This window comes from Ascidia mentula, chromosome 3, assembly GCF_947561715.1.
Source record: "Ascidia mentula chromosome 3, kaAscMent1.1, whole genome shotgun sequence".
NCBI classification, from domain to species: Eukaryota; Metazoa; Chordata; class Ascidiacea; order Phlebobranchia; family Ascidiidae; genus Ascidia; species Ascidia mentula.
Window position 1 is genome coordinate 2226193 of NC_138568.1, and position 17706 is coordinate 2243898.

At 39.9% G+C, this 17706-nt stretch overlaps 2 protein-coding genes across 2 annotated transcripts; both read right to left on the reverse strand.

Moving 5' to 3' along the window:
- Positions 1-161: 161 nt before the first annotated feature.
- Positions 162-8085, reverse strand: LOC145895160 (allene oxide synthase-lipoxygenase protein-like). The gene is made up of 14 exons (XM_082983932.1): positions 7980-8085; positions 7523-7706; positions 6620-6748; positions 5457-5711; positions 4913-5000; positions 4410-4569; positions 4069-4323; positions 3583-3775; positions 2890-2970; positions 2195-2313; positions 1845-1964; positions 1649-1783; positions 1135-1233; positions 162-709 (listed from the first exon to the last, which is right to left on the reverse strand). The coding sequence occupies exons 1-14, from the start codon at positions 8040-8042 to the stop codon at positions 530-532; spliced, it is 2061 nt and encodes a 686-aa protein (XP_082840058.1). The 5' UTR covers positions 8043-8085; the 3' UTR covers positions 162-529.
- An 806-nt stretch (positions 8086-8891) lies between these two features.
- LOC145894456 (polyunsaturated fatty acid 5-lipoxygenase-like) lies at positions 8892-17706 on the reverse strand. Its single transcript, XM_082983050.1, has 14 exons — positions 17569-17706; positions 16270-16456; positions 15504-15632; positions 14758-15012; positions 14127-14214; positions 13670-13826; positions 13085-13339; positions 12469-12661; positions 12146-12226; positions 11822-11940; positions 11330-11449; positions 10985-11119; positions 10226-10324; positions 8892-9742 (listed from the first exon to the last, which is right to left on the reverse strand). The coding sequence occupies exons 1-14, from the start codon at positions 17650-17652 to the stop codon at positions 9563-9565; spliced, it is 2082 nt and encodes a 693-aa protein (XP_082839176.1). The 5' UTR covers positions 17653-17706; the 3' UTR covers positions 8892-9562.

Consider the following 17706-nt stretch of genomic DNA (forward strand, 5'->3'; position numbering starts at 1 on the left):
ACATAAAAAACAGCAGGAATATCCGCACGTGCGTTTGTGGTCTATTCTAAAAGTACGTTTGCACATAAAGGATCACGTACTGTCTGGTCTCTGAACAAAAAACAAAACATGCACGATCTGTGCTTGTATTTATTTGCTGTGGATATACAGTTGAGAGTCTTTTTCATAAAGTGATGTGGTTTGAAAACGTGAGACCTTCAACTTTCGCATAAATGAGAACTAGCCTGTGGCGCTTCGTTTCTCAATTCGCATTTAGGAATGTCTTGGTCAATGGAACACGTGCGTGCATCAAGTAATGTTACTTTCCGAAAATAATCGATTCAAATCACATAAATTCTTTGTTGGATCAGCGAAAATATATTACTTTGACAAAGAAAAACAAACAACCTATAATAAAAAAAATTCAACAAGCATCAAGTTTACAGTTGTAACAATCTACTTTCACCGATGATTTTAACAAAATATGCGGTAATATATTTCCGTGTGTACAAATATATTTTGTTAAGAAATGTGAAACAGAGTGTATAATTTAAATTGCAATGTAGTTGGGGATTCTTTCGGGAAGTAAATGCAGGTAAGGGTGTTCCAACTTGGCATTCCTCTCATTGATTTCATCGCCGTATTCATCCAAGTCTTTCTTGTAGTCTTGTTGTATTTTCAGTACCGCGTCTTCAGTAAAAAGCTTCTCGGGAAAGTTGCCAATGAAAGTCTACAAAGCACGGTTAGGTGTTTCATTATTCCCAACCTTTTTGTGGTTGCGTACCACTTGGAGGTAAACAATTTCGACGCGTACCACCTATTTATTGAGTGTTACAAAGTAACCTAGGGGATGAAGTAACGAACATTTTGAGTTTTTAAATTCGAACAATATCCGCAAATTACGGAAAGTTGCTCGCAAACCACCTGGAATGCGGTCGCGCACCACCGGTTGGGAAACGCTGCATTAGACCATAAGGGCCGACAGAAAAAATTTACGAAGATGGCGCGAATTTTGTCATTTTTTCGTGTTCAAAATTCTCCACCCTGAAAAATATGTGTTAGTTTTATTTAAGGGACGTTTTCCAAACCCGACCCCGCCCCTCCGTATACCCATGATTGCTTGTCATACATTTTAAGATTAATTACTATGATAACCTCATCGTCTGAGTATTGCGACAACACAAACGTGAAAACAATGTAGATCAGAGTGAGCTTGTGATCCGGCAAAGATTCCATGATTCTTTGCATAGAACCCTGCAAAAAAAACATAATATATTTTAAACCCTGCCTCGCTCACTAGTTAATAAAGCAGTGATTCCCAACCTTTTTGTGGTTACTTACCACTGGGAGGTAAAACAATTTCGACGCGTACCACCTATAGTTGTGAGTTATAAACAGTAAAAGTGGCTGACTAGCTTGGCTGCAATGCCTTGGCTGCTAAGCCTGTGAACCTTACAGCTGTGATCGCCAAATATAAAGGGCCTGCGCAGTGGAGCGACCCTGCCTTGCTATGCGAAAGCTTGGTATTACTTCTAGGGGACGAAGTAACGAACATTTTGAGATCACTCATGATTTTTTAAATTCGAACTATATCCGCTAATTACGGAAAGGTGCTCGCGTATCACCGGTTGGAAAACACTGAGCCAAATACAAGGTTGTAGATTGTCACCTCTCCTCTCTTGTGTGGAGGCAATCTCATTCCACCAGGCGAGAAGGGAGCGAACTTGTATGAGTCGAATTGGCCAAAGTTGACGGCGGCATGTTGCGCCGTACTTGTGAACATGATCGTCAAACAGATTTCAATCTAAGAACAACAAACAAGCATCCTGCATTGACTGATGTGTAAACTATCCATGACAATTCACCAGCAAGGCCTTTGTTTCAATGGTTGTAGGCATTCCTCTTGCGTTACCGTCTTGCCATCCAAACCCTTCTGTAGCTATGTCGTTTGCCCAGTATTGTATTTCTGTGTCCTCCAGTACATCCTGACATGTAAACGAAAATATCAGAGTTTGTGGATTGCTCTCGGAATGAGTCCAGAATATATTACGAAGGAGTTTGATAAATTTTTGGGTCATATTTTCGGTTTTTATGTATCAGTATGGACTTATTAAAGAAACAAAGCCACAAATTAAAACTATTTTATCCCAAAAAAAGCTTTAAAGACAAAACAATAAGTGACCAAACATCATGGCCACGTTTTACTGCAAACCACCTTATCACATTTATAATAATAATCGACGACGCCAGCCACGTATTTCTCCATAACCTTCCACAACTTGAGGGCATCATCTCTGTAATAATAACCTGGAAGAAGATGGGGATCTCCCACTCCTGCAGTGACATATATAGGCTGAGAGAGCGAGGTTACATTTTCCCTGTTCAACTTTTAACAGAAACAAACAATGGTGGGATTCAAATATTTTAACATCCGGCTCTCTCACTACCAACATTCCATATTAAACGCGGGAATACATTGTTCGAAGTGAAACATAGGCCAACATATACGGCGAAAACAATCGCTTTACGTTGGTCATTAAATACCAAGAACCGGTGCGAACCGGTTGAATCTCACCAGTGGACACAATAAACTGAATAGATCTAAACAGTGTGTATAGTCTGTAGTTCAATAATTATTAAATATGGCTCATTTGCTTGTATGTAAAAGTTTCATGTTCGAATCGCATCAGTGCAACAACTCTGACCAACACTAATAGCTTTATTTATTAAAAAATCAGCTGTATTTTAAGGCGAAATTTTGGTCGGTTTTGGAATCGATTTACGTCACCAAACCAGGTCTGTGCCTCACAGAGTGTCGAAATTTGCCACTTCTAGTTTCCATTTATGGTTACCCTTGATCACGTTTTGTAAAATAAATTGCTTTAACATATACGTAAGATTGGTAATTACCACATTTCTCAATCACTGTAGGAATGTGGAGGTCCTTGAACTTAAACGTGCTGAAGGTTTTTGATATTAGCCCGGTCGCAGCTGAAAAAAATAAGCGACACCGCAATTGATGAAATCCTATGCATGTTTTAAAACAAAATAAATGCGAGGTAAAGTAAATGTAGTTGGTTGTATTTACGGTGTACGATTTTACCGAATATTTTAAGTGCAGTATTTATATTCGATTTGGGAACATAACTGACGGTTTTGCAAATCTTCAATACAAACAAAATAGCCAATGCAATAGTCGAGAATGTCAAAATACAGACGTTTCGATTGCTGTACTACAATAATTTTCAATGTAAAATACAGGCGAGTTGGCAAAATGATACGGTGAAGTGGCGATAAGTAAAAAAAGGGGGACAGAAGAAGCGCAATTGTTGAGATTAAAAGCCGAATAGCGAGATGCAATCGAAACGCCTGTATCATGAAATACTCGACTATTGCATTGGATGATCAGAAAAACATGGATGTGAACATAAAACAGGGCCACAAACCACATAGCTCATATAACAGCTCAGCTAGAATTCATTTACAAACTTTTCGGTTGTAACCACAATCGTTCTACAATGCAGTTGTATAATCTATATTGGTAGTCCTGAGCACGAGCTATGTTTGTCAAAGTTGGTTTGCATCACTAGAGCTTTTACGTACGTATGCCCATAGATTTGTTTACAAGTGTGTCGTCAGGTACCAATGATAATCGGCCTTCCGTGTTGATCGCCACAACATTTTTGAGATGGGGTCGCAGAAGTTTATGGATCGGATGACAGCGGGGTAAATCCCGGAACACCCCCACAGCTACAGTCTCCATGACGCTGTGTGTGTGGAGGAAATGAACGACCCACTGAAAAAAAACTCGTGTCTTCAAGTAAGTGTTCGCCAACGCAAACCACCAAATTGCAATTTTCAAAAAATAAATATTTCATTGAAAGCATTCGGCGGTTAAACGATATTCATTTTCATTGAAATGATTTCATTCGATTTCATTTTTAATGTGTTTAAAACTTAATTGTTCAAGCAATGTAAATGCCCCATTCCATCGTTCCTGAGGAGAATTTAGCGTTTGATCGCAACACGGGCGCTCAACAAAACAGAACGCAGGGCTGCAATATTTTTGGGGATAACCATCAACATTACCTGGTGTACGCTGGTCATTGAGCATTTGTAATACATCTTCGCCAACAACCAGTCCTCCTTGCTATCGGCCGGTGTGAACAGGAATTGTCGATCACCGGGTACGAGCTGTATGGCGATCGGTACAAACTGTTTGTCCTCACGAACGTAGAACATACAGATGGAGTTGGGACAGTATATTTGTCTCCCATCGTTGGTCACGTTTCGTCGGACCCCGTTTAAATACTTGTTGCCATCGCATATGTAGATTTTGCCAGCCTAATTGTGCGTGGGATTATTTTTTTTTAAATATAGTACTTCATATAAGATACAGCCAAATTTAATCGAGATTACGTATTCGATACCTTTATTTCCTCTTGTAATGTTTTACCAGCATCAAATAACTGACCGACGTCATCATTCGTGACGTCAAACCCCTCAGGGAATTCTCCAGTGCAGCGGTAGAAACAGACTTGTGCCACTCCGTTGAGTATCGACCTGCCCAGCCCCTCGTCCGTGTCCCAACTGCAAAATCAAAACATTTTGAGACCTCGGTTACAAATTGCCGTATTGTGGGGCATGTTCACAGCCAACAATGTATACGAAACCAATAAATAGTAGTTCGGTCATAATGGGCAGTGTTACGCAATATGTGTTGAGCTTCACTGCAGGGACACCGAGCAAGCCAGTGTTTCCCAACCGGTGGTATCACGTACCACTGTTGGTACGCGATGGCATTCCAGGTGGTACGCGATACGCGATTTTCTGCTCTCCGGATGACCAAAAACTGATACTTTGAGGCACGATTTCATGGCAGCTTCCACAAATCCAAGCGTGCGTCAATGTGATGTTGGGAAGAATAACTTACTCTGTGGGAATGTTATCGGAATTCGCGGTTTTCAACGTCTTGTAGAGGCGGTGGTAGTCGGAAATTTCGCTCACTGGTGAGATAAGTGCTGTAGAAGTAATATTTGTTGGTTGGTTTTGTGAGAAAACACGGAATCGAAAATTGGTGGAAATGTTTTAATAATACATAACACTCTAGTACTGCAAAGCAGCAGACAGGGTGTGTACACGCAGTGTTTCGACCTGTAAGGTCTCATCAGTGCAGCTGAACCTCATACTGGGTACCGAACAACAGAGACGACGAACCACTGTGGAGGCCAAACTCTAGTACTGATGATGAACCCAGTTAGAGTTCGAAACGACTACTAACTTACTTAAAACGATCAATAGCATATTAGCTTTGGCTTTCTTATACAGACACATAACATCCATATACCCCAAAGTTTACTCTACTCGGGTAATGCAACGCTTCCTGTAAACATATGGCGATGTTTTAAATCTCCCCCCCCCTTTTTTTTTTTTTAAATCTCCCCAATCCCTTATACACCAGAAGCCAATTGACTCACATAGCGCCACCTGCCGGATAGCGTTCATCTTGGCGTCCGTCCGCGCGTCCTCTCGCATTTTCTTCCTGCTCTTGTTCTGCCTGAAAATCTTCGGCAGTTCGTCGAAGGAAGTCGCGTTTATGCATCGGGGAAATCCCCAACCGAGTTCGTCCTTGGCCACACGTGTGCACCAACCGAATGTCGACTGGTTGTGGGTGATTTCCTGACGCCGCTGTGATATCAAGTACGGATTGGTGGAGTTTTGTGGCAGAGTCGCTGCAGCGAAAACAACAGGTCGGTTTGAGTTCGTTAAGGAAACTTTATAGAAATATTAATGGTTGTTATTAGCACTGAGCCTGGCATACTTAATAATAATTTGAACAAGGTTCTGATAAAGTCTTGTCAAATACCGATCGAAACGTTGATAAGAACAAAAAGGGGTCAAAATCATTTCTATATAAACTGATGGGCGAGAAAAAAAAACGGATTTCATGTTGCAACGAATTTATGAATGCCAACCGTGATTAGTGCAAAAAGGCAATAATGTTGAATTACTAACGCCGACCGCTGTGTTGTGTGTGATTTGCAATACATCGTTTCTATTACCACAGGATCAAGCCTGGCCATGAAAACGCTAGCTTTAAAGCAGTGTAGTGTTTTTGAAATCTGTTCACACGCCCCGATGGCCTTTATCGTTTCCTCTCTAAAAATTGTTTACTTTTGTATGTCTGGAATATTCTATTCCGCATGTTAGGCACACCAACTGCAAGATTGAAGTCATCGTTGAATGCCTTGTGTCGTGTTTAACGGCGCTTTGTAAGAACAAAGTGGTTCGTATGATGTGGAAGACTGAGATAATTCAATTCCAGTAGAAAGTCAGGAGATTTTGTTGGCTTATCAGCAACAAAACTGTTGCCTTTAAATTGGACAATAAACAAAAAAGGACAATAAACGTGAGGACCACGAACCAACTCTACGACTAGCAGTTATCACTTAGTTGTGAAGCTATACCTAACTTGCCCATATCCACGTGTGGTTCGTAAATCAATAAGCAGTCCGCCAATATGCGATAAATGGCGAAAATTCTAATAATAAGTGGATTCTATTATTTCAACAAGATGGACACATATTTTTGCCAATTAAAAATGGCCACTCATGATAATATTGGAACGATGACGAATCACCTGTTCCTGTTGCGACTTCCGCTTTGTCATCAATCCAGTCGCAAATCGGAAACTGAGCGATCTGACCCTTGTACTTTACTTTGATGTTGTCGCACAGCCATTCGTCGGTCAGTGCGAAGTGGCTCAGTTCTGTCGATAAACAACAGCAGGAGTTTTTATTCACACCCCCGAAACTTTCAACAACCAATGAGAAGATATAGGTTCGAAAGTATGCAAATTTCCCGAGGTATGCAAGTTATTTTAAAACCCCAGTAGTATCCCCTTTAAAGCAATCACATACATGCATACGTTTAAGGCCTATTTTGTTTCCTTGTCAACTTAACCCTTGCAGTGTTTCGCCGACAAAAATTGTGGGAAACACAGCCCACAACATTTCTACCAGCAAACACATGTGACCCCCAAAAGGGTTACTTGTATTGTGGTGCTGTCCCACCAATTACCTCACAGTAATTTTAAACCCCACCATTATCGTAGGAGTGTCATCGTCGCCCCGTTTGGGCGTTGGGGGTTTGTTCTACATGCGGTTTATTCCATCAAATTATACTTGTATATTGGGGTGTTACTATAGTTTTATTTCGGGTATTAGAGGAAGTAATCAACCCAAATGCCCCAAACATCAAAAAGATATAAATTTCAAATATATAGTTTTTGTAATATGTTTGACTGAAACACTATATCACCACAAGTGCAAACTACGCGGGTGCGGTAAGATTGGAGTTAATAAATAAGAACGCCGACAAGTTGACCATTTTTAGGAGACATTTCAGACACTATCTAAGTTGCAATAAGGTGCTAAGAGGAGTGCAGCATTAAGTTTTGCAGCAATAAACAACGTAGAACGACAACAGCTATCACATTTTGCGAGGAACAACAAAACGACAACATTCAAAAAATCGGTCTCACTTATTCGCAAGATGATCGGCAGCCCAACATCCCTTGTTGTGATGGAAAAGTGGTTGATTTGCCCCCTCTCGAAATCGTCCAGCAACAAATTGTCGAGGTTAACGTAAGGAGTGCTTGACCCATCCTCCCCGACCAACGCCACTGTGACGTCAGAATCGGTATTCCCAGAGTAGGCGTCACCCGTCTGTGACGTAATGTATGCATATATGTACGCATTTTGAACGCATACAGGTGCAGAACATTGAAAATTATAATATGCGTAACTGCTTGGCAGTAATTTCAACGAGCTTTCATTACTGTCACCCTTTCAATAGTCAATAAATTAAAACCCAAATCGTCAAGGTATTAGATTATGCGTCTGACAATGCAAGTTTGAAAAACCAACATCAAACAAATTCTCGGATAGTTCAAGCTTTTAGTTTTTTTTCCGTTTGGAATCTACGACGTAACCACGTACCTTGACAATGATGTCGTACTTTGCCTTGTTACCGTTACTAATTTTACTGCTATCCCCTCCCATTATGACGTTTCCTGTTTTCCTAAATTGCTTAAAAAAGACCCTTAAATAACGTGTTAGAGGGGATTATCAGTAAACACCATCTGTGGGCGATTCACAATTACCCCGAACTTTTTATTTATTATCTCTGGTTAAATTCGTTGAGGTTATACAATACGCACATGAACCGTTCAACTGTTTATAATCTATCATGCGGCTAAACCTACGGATATCGACTACAAATAGTAAAGGAAATGTCAACCGGTCGATCGTCTGCGGCAAATCGTTTTTCACAAACTGCATCGGCTTCCTCGCAACAAAATATTTCGTGATTCGAGCTGAGTACGACAGTTTGCTTTTGCGTTGTGAAGCTATGTGAAATGGTATGTTCTCATCATGCGAGGTTTACTGCGTTAAACATCCGCGAAACATCAAATAACAGGGTAGTTACAACAACGTCCATCACTATATGACATCTGCAATTGCCAATATTCAGCTTGGTAAAGTGGGATTGGTTCCTTAGATGTGACACAACCAAAATCAGGCCCTAAATTAGGCATGTAGGTGATACCCAATTTATCAAGATACGTGTATTTTATTGTATGAGACGAATGCTTCGGTTATTATCCAACAGACTTGATTACCAGTTGCTGTTTTTTTTCTGCAAATAAGCATTTTGCTTCACAACGGTAAAAGAGTTTTTATCATATATTCTTGTTGTCACTTTTATCCCCTTTTCAGTTGGATAATTTTTATATGATATATGTGCTTTTAGGGGCATACATTTGCCTACCTAGAGACGTGTGTCTGCGGGTGTAGTTGAGTTCGTCGTCGCAACACAAAAAAGAATCATAAGATTCGCTTTACATTGTTATATCACGAGAAATTTATTATGAAGATGTACCGTAACATTTGCTGTATTATACAGATCAGTGGTTCTAAACCGGTGGGAAATATTTCATTAGTGGGAAAATATAAGGTTATAGATGGGTAAATAGTCGGCACCAAAATATACGAAACTAGTTGGAAAAGAAATATTAGGATTTGCATTCACGGTCTGTCGCACACTTATTTGCATTTAGTCACGCTATGCGGTAAAAATGCAATAATTAAATTCTAAGTTTCAATATTTAAATGTAAGTGGAAAACAACAATTCCGTTTTACCTGAAAACGAGATATGGGAGAATAAAGGTTAAGAACAACTGCTAATAGATAGAACAAGAATAAAGGCGACGCAAGTTAAAGCAAGCATGCAAAAGCTTGATTAAGTACAACATATTGACCGCTCCAACAGGAAGAAAATTCTATAAAGACGATATTTGGTTTCAATTCATAATTTCGATTTGGAACAGTTCGCACAAAACCTGCAGCATATGCTGTATAATTAAATCAATACATTAGATGAAGGACTGTTGTATAACGACCGAAACGTCGTCCAAACAAGCCGTTTTCTTGCCAGAGGAACTTTAAATTATTGAATGATATGCCTGGCAGCATTAGCAACAAACAATACATTAGATGCTATGTATGGTGGCAATAGGAATTAAATAGCGATGTAGTTTGGTATCTTCTCGGGGAGCAGATAAGTGTAGGGATGGGTCAAAGTAGCGTTCCTATGTTTCGTTTTTTCGCCGAATTCTTCCAGTTCCTCCCTGTAAGCGCTTTGGAGTTGCAGGATTTCTTTTTCGACAAAAAGTCTCTCCGGAAAGTTGCCGATGAAAACCTGAAAGGCAGAACTTCGTGAGCACACTGGAAATACATGAGCACTGTTTTACGGATTTACACATAATTTTAAGAGCAAAAAGGTTGGCCATGTGCATGCCTTTGCATGGGCCAGAGTCTCTTTATGTTCCAGAACATCAGCACCAGATGATTCTTTACTCAGCGTAGTTGAGCGTGGTTGAGCGTAGTTGAGCGTGGTTGAGCGTGGTTGAGCGTAGTTGAGCGTGGTTGAGCGTGGTTGAGCGTGGTTGAGCGTGGTTGAGCGTGATTCAGCGTGGTTCTTTTATTTTTTATTTCAAAAAGCTTAAATATTAATTTCGCCTAACGACTTCGTCAGTTTTATAAATCAACTGAACTGCTGATATTCCCTCTCCCCGACCACACAAATTAGATTTTAATGTGTACGACACGTCGGCCCTCAATCAAAAAGAAATAAAGTCTAGGTCAAAATGGTTAAAGATTTTCGGGTATATGCAGTACACACCTCGTTTGGTGAATATGAAGACAAAACGTAGCTAAATATGATGTAAGCTTGGCTCATTTTCATGTCAGGAAGCGATTCCATGATCTTTTCCATTGTAGCCTGCACGAAAAATTAATCACATTTAAAAGCCTGCATCATACGAGTGGATCGCGCCGGATTCAAGAAGCGGATATACCAGTGATAACACGAGTAACGCTGCAACAAATCGGCACGATTCAAGTACTTTGAGATCATAGGAAAATACCAAATCCAGCAAGCTGCTCTGGTGTGCCGAAAAAGTACAACAGTAATATAGTTTATATTATTGTAATTTTGTTATACGAAGGTAAACGTATTCATTAAACTTGTTTGTTTCATAAAGTTCTATTCTTGCTGCCAAGCATTGTAATTTTAAAGAACTGTTCCTCTAGCATTTTAGGTTACGAGTTTTTTATTCCAACCGACGTTTTTTAACCGTGAAGAAGTCTCACCAGATGGTTGACGAAACATCAGTTCTATTAAAAATTCTCGTAACCTTAGCTAGAAGAACAGTTCTTTAAACTTGTATGTTTGAGTCGTTATCGGTTCGTCGGAAGCCCGTGCGATAACGACCGAAATTGTCATATGTAGGCCAATATACACGGAATAGGAAAGTCAAAGCTAATATGTTAATTATTACAAGCAATTCGAGCAGCGAATGCAGATACGCAAAACAAATTCCAAGTTTTTTACACCATATATTATATATATTAATATATTAATACATTTTGTTCTGCATACTTCTCCTTTTCTATGAGGCGGCAATCTCATTCCACACGGGCAACTTGGTATGAACTTGTAGGTTTCAAACTGCCCGAAATTGACCGCAGCGTGCTGTGCAGTGCTCGTGAAAACGATGATCGCGCATATCTCGATCTACGAAAAAACAAATTACGACTGAGCGGGACAATTGAGCGATACCAGGGAAATTACACGGAGTCAAAAAAACAAAAGCCCAAACCATGGATAAAAATAAAAAATAAATAAAAACTATATCAACGCCAGGGACTTTCCCTGTATCAAATACCGAGTTTAAAAATAGATTTTATAACAAAAATGCTGAGCAGATGATTTAATAAAGTTCACCAATTTTTCTCTGGTTTCAAGTTTTTTGGGAATCCCCCTTGTGTTTCCGTCATTCCAGCCGTAACCTTCGGTGGCAAGGTCATTTATCCAAGCTTGCAATTCACAATCTTCCAAGATGTCCTGGACGCAACGGAAAGGATTAAAGTATTCAGAATGTGGTTCGTTTTTATGATCAAAGTAAGTGGATTTTGACATGAAGTTTATTGTTACAGGTACAGGTTTTATTTTTATCAGTTGCAGACTTGTGCAATGCTTTACAAAGTAAACAACCATGTAAGTTACCTACATTAGGCATGTAAACGAACTCCTAACACCGTTCAAACATAGACCACACACATATAGATGCTATTAGCAAAATATACTGAAGGTTAAATAAAACATTTTATATCGAAGATATCTTTTAATCGATGTTTGTTAATTTCTACACATGCTGGAAACTTTAGCACGGAAAATATTACAAGAGAAAGTCAACTTTGCAGAGAGGTCAGTTACCTCATCGCTGCTGTAGTAGTTTTTGACCACACCAGAAATATAACCTTCCATAATCTTCCATAACTCCAACGCATCATCCCTGTAGTAGTATTCGGACAAAATATCACGATCGCCCAAACCTACACGTGTTGCAACAACAGTTTTAATCCAGTTCAATATTATGAGTGTCTTTTAGGAGTTCCATGCAATTTTTTTCGACAAAAGTAAAAAATATAACAAAATAAAACGAAGTACAGTCGTTCGGCCATATTAAATAACCAAGAACAGTTCTTTAAATTTACAAAGACAGCAAGATTAGCACTAGCAATATACAATAACAATTACCCAATTTTTCCACCAGTTTCGGAATGCAAAGGTCGTTAAAGTTGAACGAAGCAAATACTTTTCTTGCCAATTCCGATGCCGCTGAAAAAACATTTCACCTCAAACTCAACAACATTTTTATGGCCAAACGCAGTCAGTTTTTCTGCGTAAAAGTCACCGCTGCCAATTTCTCGACCACGAAATTAATATGTTTATTTTTTGACCACACCGGGATTTGAACCCGTGATATCCTGGTCATAAATACCGATCAGTTTTTCTTCTTGGGATGCGGGTCGGGCGGATTACCAATGCTGCAGCAACCTTTGAAATTAAAATTTACTCACAGATTGCCAGTGCTTTGTTGGCAGCGCCCTCTGGTGCAATCAACACCTTCCTCGCGTCGGTGTTAATTGCCGCCACATTGCGTAAGTGAGTTCTCAGCAGTTTGTAAATCGGATGACAGCGAGGCAAGTCTCGAAACACGGTGATGGCAACCGTTTCCATGACACCGTGTGTGTAGAGGAAATGGTAGATCCACTACAAAAAGTACTTTTCGTCAAGAGAAATTTAGAATAAACCACACCATAACATCATACATGCTTACCAAGGACATGCGGTACAGTCTTGTGGCTCAGTAAATACTATAGCGCCCACTAACAACGTTAACCTTCACCAACCCAGCTCCGCGAGAAGGCAGTACAGCCGGTGCGGCGCACCAGTGCCCATACGAGCCTTGAGAGCCCACGAATATAATTATTGTTTAAAACTACTACCGCAAAGGCTTAAATCCAAAGTGATGCACAAAATAAAGTGCTTGCACTGTTCATGTCCCGTACTATTCACCAAAGCACGATAATTTAATTAAAATAATAACAACAATTGTTCCATGCAAGTCATATCAACAGCTTTTCTTCGATAATTTTTGTCATATCAACCATTACATTAATTAAAAACACTGACCTGGTGCACATTTCCAACCGCGCATTTGTAATACATCTTCGCCAACAACCAGTCATCCTTGCCATCGGCCGGTGTGAACAGGAATTGTCGATCACCGGGTACAAGCTGTATGGCGATCGGTACAAAATGCTTGTCCTCACGAACGTAAAACATACAGATAGGGTCGGCACATTCAATCTTATCTCCACCTTCTGTTTTGTTCCGTGAAATCCCGGAGAGCAGAGCACCCATATCGCTAATGAAGACTTTTCCCGCCTAAAGTTGGAGTCGAAAATTCGTATCTCATGAAAATATATTTTTTTTGTACGCTCAAGTGTCTTAATGATCATTGGAGAGCTATACAGTTACTTAATAATCATTGGAGAGCCAATAGTGCCGTCAGCCCCGTGTCACAACACACTAGCTGCACTGATGAGATCTTTTAGGTCGAAACAGTGGCCATCTGTCTGCAGCTTATACACAATTAAATATTCGTCTTTAACAATGACCACGAACATATTGACACGACTCGTGTCACACGAGTACAGTATAAGGTCTTGCGTACTTTGTAAAAATCATTACTCTGTATCCGATTCATTGACGAACCTGAATTTCATCCTCGAGCGTTTTTCCTTTTGCAAGAAATTGAGCCACGTCGTCGCTTGTGACGTCAAAGCCTTCTGGAACTTTATTACAACGCGAGATGCAAAGGGGGGCGATTCCATTTAACGTTTTGTGACCAAACCATTCATCCGTGTCCCACCTAATCGCAACAGGTATAAGTCATAAAATAACGCGATTAAATTTTGTATAAGGCCAAGTTACAACTTGTTGCTGATCACAACTGCTGAGGGTGAGGTAGTCACAAACATTCAATAAAAAGGTCATATACGAGTCTGGCTAAATCATGAAACCACCAAACAAACCGATAGTCTGCACTGCACGCTACAAAGTATGGTTGCACAGTACAGTTTCCTGTAAAACACCACCACGAATATGTGGTGTGGCCTTCAGAGATTAGCCGTTCGGAAGCAATTTACAATTTTCTTGTTTTTTTACTTACCCATCGAAAAGGGTGTTCGGAGTTTCTTTGTCAAGTCTTTTGTACAAATGGTGATAGTCATTGAGGTCGCTCAACTTGTTGAAGAGTTCTGGACGAAAAATTGAAACGCACGTGAAAACAACAACCCTTGTTGAACAAATCTGGGTGCGTTTTGACTAAAAATCAAAATCCTAACAATCCGCCAGGCGCTGTGTGGATGTAACGTCATGGCGTAAAAATAAATTCTACCAGTTATGGGTGATTTCAGTATTTTATACACACAAATTGTATTCATTCTTTTACCTTCTGTGAGTGTGCGTTGAGTTCTACCAAACATAAAGGCCACCTAAACATTAATTTTGATACCCAACCTACAGAAGCGATAACTCCAACAGTACACGACACGACGAATTGTTGTAAGTGGAAAAACAGGCCCAACTGCTGCTATAATAAACCGCATGATGAAACGGTTTGGTCATCACTATTCCCAATATATCTATTTGAATAAGAACTGAAGATGCTTTAATAAAAAGCGAAACATGTATTCTAAAACCAAAAGCGTGGACACAAAGTTGTTCCAGTAACATTTAAAATAATCCCAATATACATTAAAATTGAACTATTCAAAAGGTTTTTAGTTTTTTTTGCTTACGTCCGACCGTCTGAATCAACGCATTGGTCTTAGCTTCAAAGCGGACGTCGTTGCGCGCGTCTTGACGGATTTCATCCGCCCTGAAAATCTTTGGCAACTCCTCGAGCGACGAAGCGGCGAGAAACCGCGGCAGGTTATATCCAAGCTGCTTGTTTCCGCTAGGTGGCGCCCAGGTGAAGCGTACACGAGATTGGTTGATTTCCAAGCTTCGCTGGCTTTTCAAATGCACGTTGGTGGTGCGCTGAGGAAGAGTGGCTGAAAAAGTGGACGAGTTTGTTTAAAAAAGCCTGCCTTGTCGTGCCTGAAGCTGTCTGCGCTTTGACAGAGTGTGTGTCATTGTGACAGAGTGCACATAAACAAATGGATTTATCGGATAAATTTCGTGTGATAACGTCTGTCCCCCATCATGCATTATGCAAAGGTGCATTAAGGCAACGGTTTCAAATGTCTGTGTTACACCGAGACATGGGTTGTAAAATGAAATGGAAAGTTGTGGTTTTTAAAATGCTATCGTTTAGCCAAGTCGTGCTTTTGCGTTTGAACAATATATATAAAAGTTTTCTGCACGGTAAGCTTTCGAAAACCAAATGTCACTAAAGGTTTTACAAAAAAAATGCAGAAAACCATCCTCTAGTTTCTCTACTTGCTTGGTAATTGTGTCTTAAAGTTTGATTCCAACTGGGTTTTCTATAATTTTGTTTGTTAATTTGTCTCAAAAACATTCTTCACAGCTTATGAACTCTCACCTGTCCCTCTCACCACATCCAAAGTGTCCTCGATCCACTCGTAGACGGGAAACTCGGCTGTTTGCTCCTTCACTTTCACAACGACCCAGTCACAGATCCACTCGTCTCTTAAGCCCCAATGATGCAAACCTAAGTCACAATGATAAGCAAAGTGGAGCTAATAATATAAATTGTGTAAGCTGCAGACAGATGGCCATTGTTTCGACCTATAAGGTCTCATCAGTGCAGCATAGTCACCACAAAGTGCTTGGCCGTTTGGTCAGCAAAGTCGTCTGATAGTCACACCAGCTGCACTGATGAGACCATATAGGTCGAAACAGTAGCCATCTGTATGCAGCCTACACACTTCATCACAATTGACTTTTTATCCGTATTTTTTTCAATACACGCCGGGATTCGAACCCATGACATTATTCTGCGCAAGAAGATTTCCGCTTAAAAATGTGTAAAACGGGATTAAGTGTTTACTGCTGATATACTTTTATGATATTTCAACACGGGTTATACGGTTATTAATCAAAATCTACCAAAACTCGTTGACGAGGTTTGTACTACAATATATTTTTGCCTTTCTTTTACATAGCGCCCAGTAATTCAAGTGCTCTTAATCGAAGAAGATTTGATGAACAAGCATAGAGCTTCCATTAGACTTTCAGTACGAGTCAGTGTAACGTGTCTACTTAATGTTAATTATTTAAACATTCAAAACACAAAGGCGCCTAACAAAATAAAATTCACTCTGCTCCAGAAACTCAAGTAAGCTCACTTAATTTAAGCATGATGGGAAGACCGACGTCTGGAGCCGTTACTTTGAAATCGTCGACCTGACCGCTTTCAAAATCATCGTTCAAAAATTTGTCCAACTTTTTTCGTCCCGTCGTATTTCCGTCCTCTCCAATCATCTCAATGTAAACCGTCGAGTCGGTCGACCCTTCCGCGTAAGCATCGCACGTCTGTATACAATACAGTGCATTTTAAACATTTACCCTGTTGGTAATAGCAGGGATATTGCGCCGAAACTTAGTATTTCAAAATAGTCGCAGATGTTTCGCGGATGTATTCAGGAAATCGTTTAGGTCCACACAGATTATGGAGTTCGGAACAAAAAAAACTTTCTGCTGTGAAAAATCCTTGCCGAAATAGGTTAGAACAGTATTTTTCAACCTTTTTGAGCCACGGAACACCTTTTTTATTAAAATAATATTGCGGAACACCAAACTGTTGGAAGTATTGTACTTAACCAACAACAGGCTCGCGCAATTACATTCTTATTATTACAAAACGAGTCTTATTGTTACACAACATTAAATGAAGCAATTTACGATGGAACATTCAAACTGATGATAGTGGATGATTACTTTCATAAAGCTATTTACGCCCTTTGTGATAAACAAGTGATTTCCGACCCGTGTTCCAAGGAAAATCAGTGATACTAATAATTTTTTTGCGGAACACCTGACGATCTTTCACGGAACACCGGTTGAAAATCACTGGGTTAGAAGAGCAACAGGTAAACGATGTACTACAAAAACCGGGTGTGAACACGCATTGCAGGGAAGAGACTTTTACACCGGGTCACAAAGTTTTCACCAAACTTGATCCACATATAAACCTATGTAACACAGAAATCTGTGCGAATATTAACGCTACGATTTCGTGTAGTATTTCAACTCATATATTACCAAAAATAACAGGTGGTTGCCCTGTTTACACCTAATCATTAAAATTCGCACAGATTTCTGTTTTGCACAGACTTATATGTGGGTCAAGTTTGGCGAAAACTTTGTGACCCGGTGTAGTAGTAGTATTTTCCGCGTTGCTGCTGGCAATTTTCAGTTGCCTGCTTTGCATAAACGGAAGACTTCCACCAAAAACCCTCTTAGTTTGTTAATTTTAATTGCGGGGGGGGGGGGGGGGGGTGTCTGCCTTTAATTTCCTTTGGTCAGAACGAAGCTAAATAAATGCATTCTTCGATAAACGTAATCGTAACTGAATCTGTAATGCGATTTTTTGGTTATATGAGAGGTTTCTGAAAGCTACAAATTACAGTTAAACTTCTTCTTACCTTAATTTTGATGTGGTAAGTCGCGTAACCCTCTTTTTCGTTCGACTTCCACGATCCAAACATCTTTGACAGTATGCCACCCATGCGTTGCAAGCCTATACACCTATTATCGCCTTAACGCAACGCATATGATCAAAT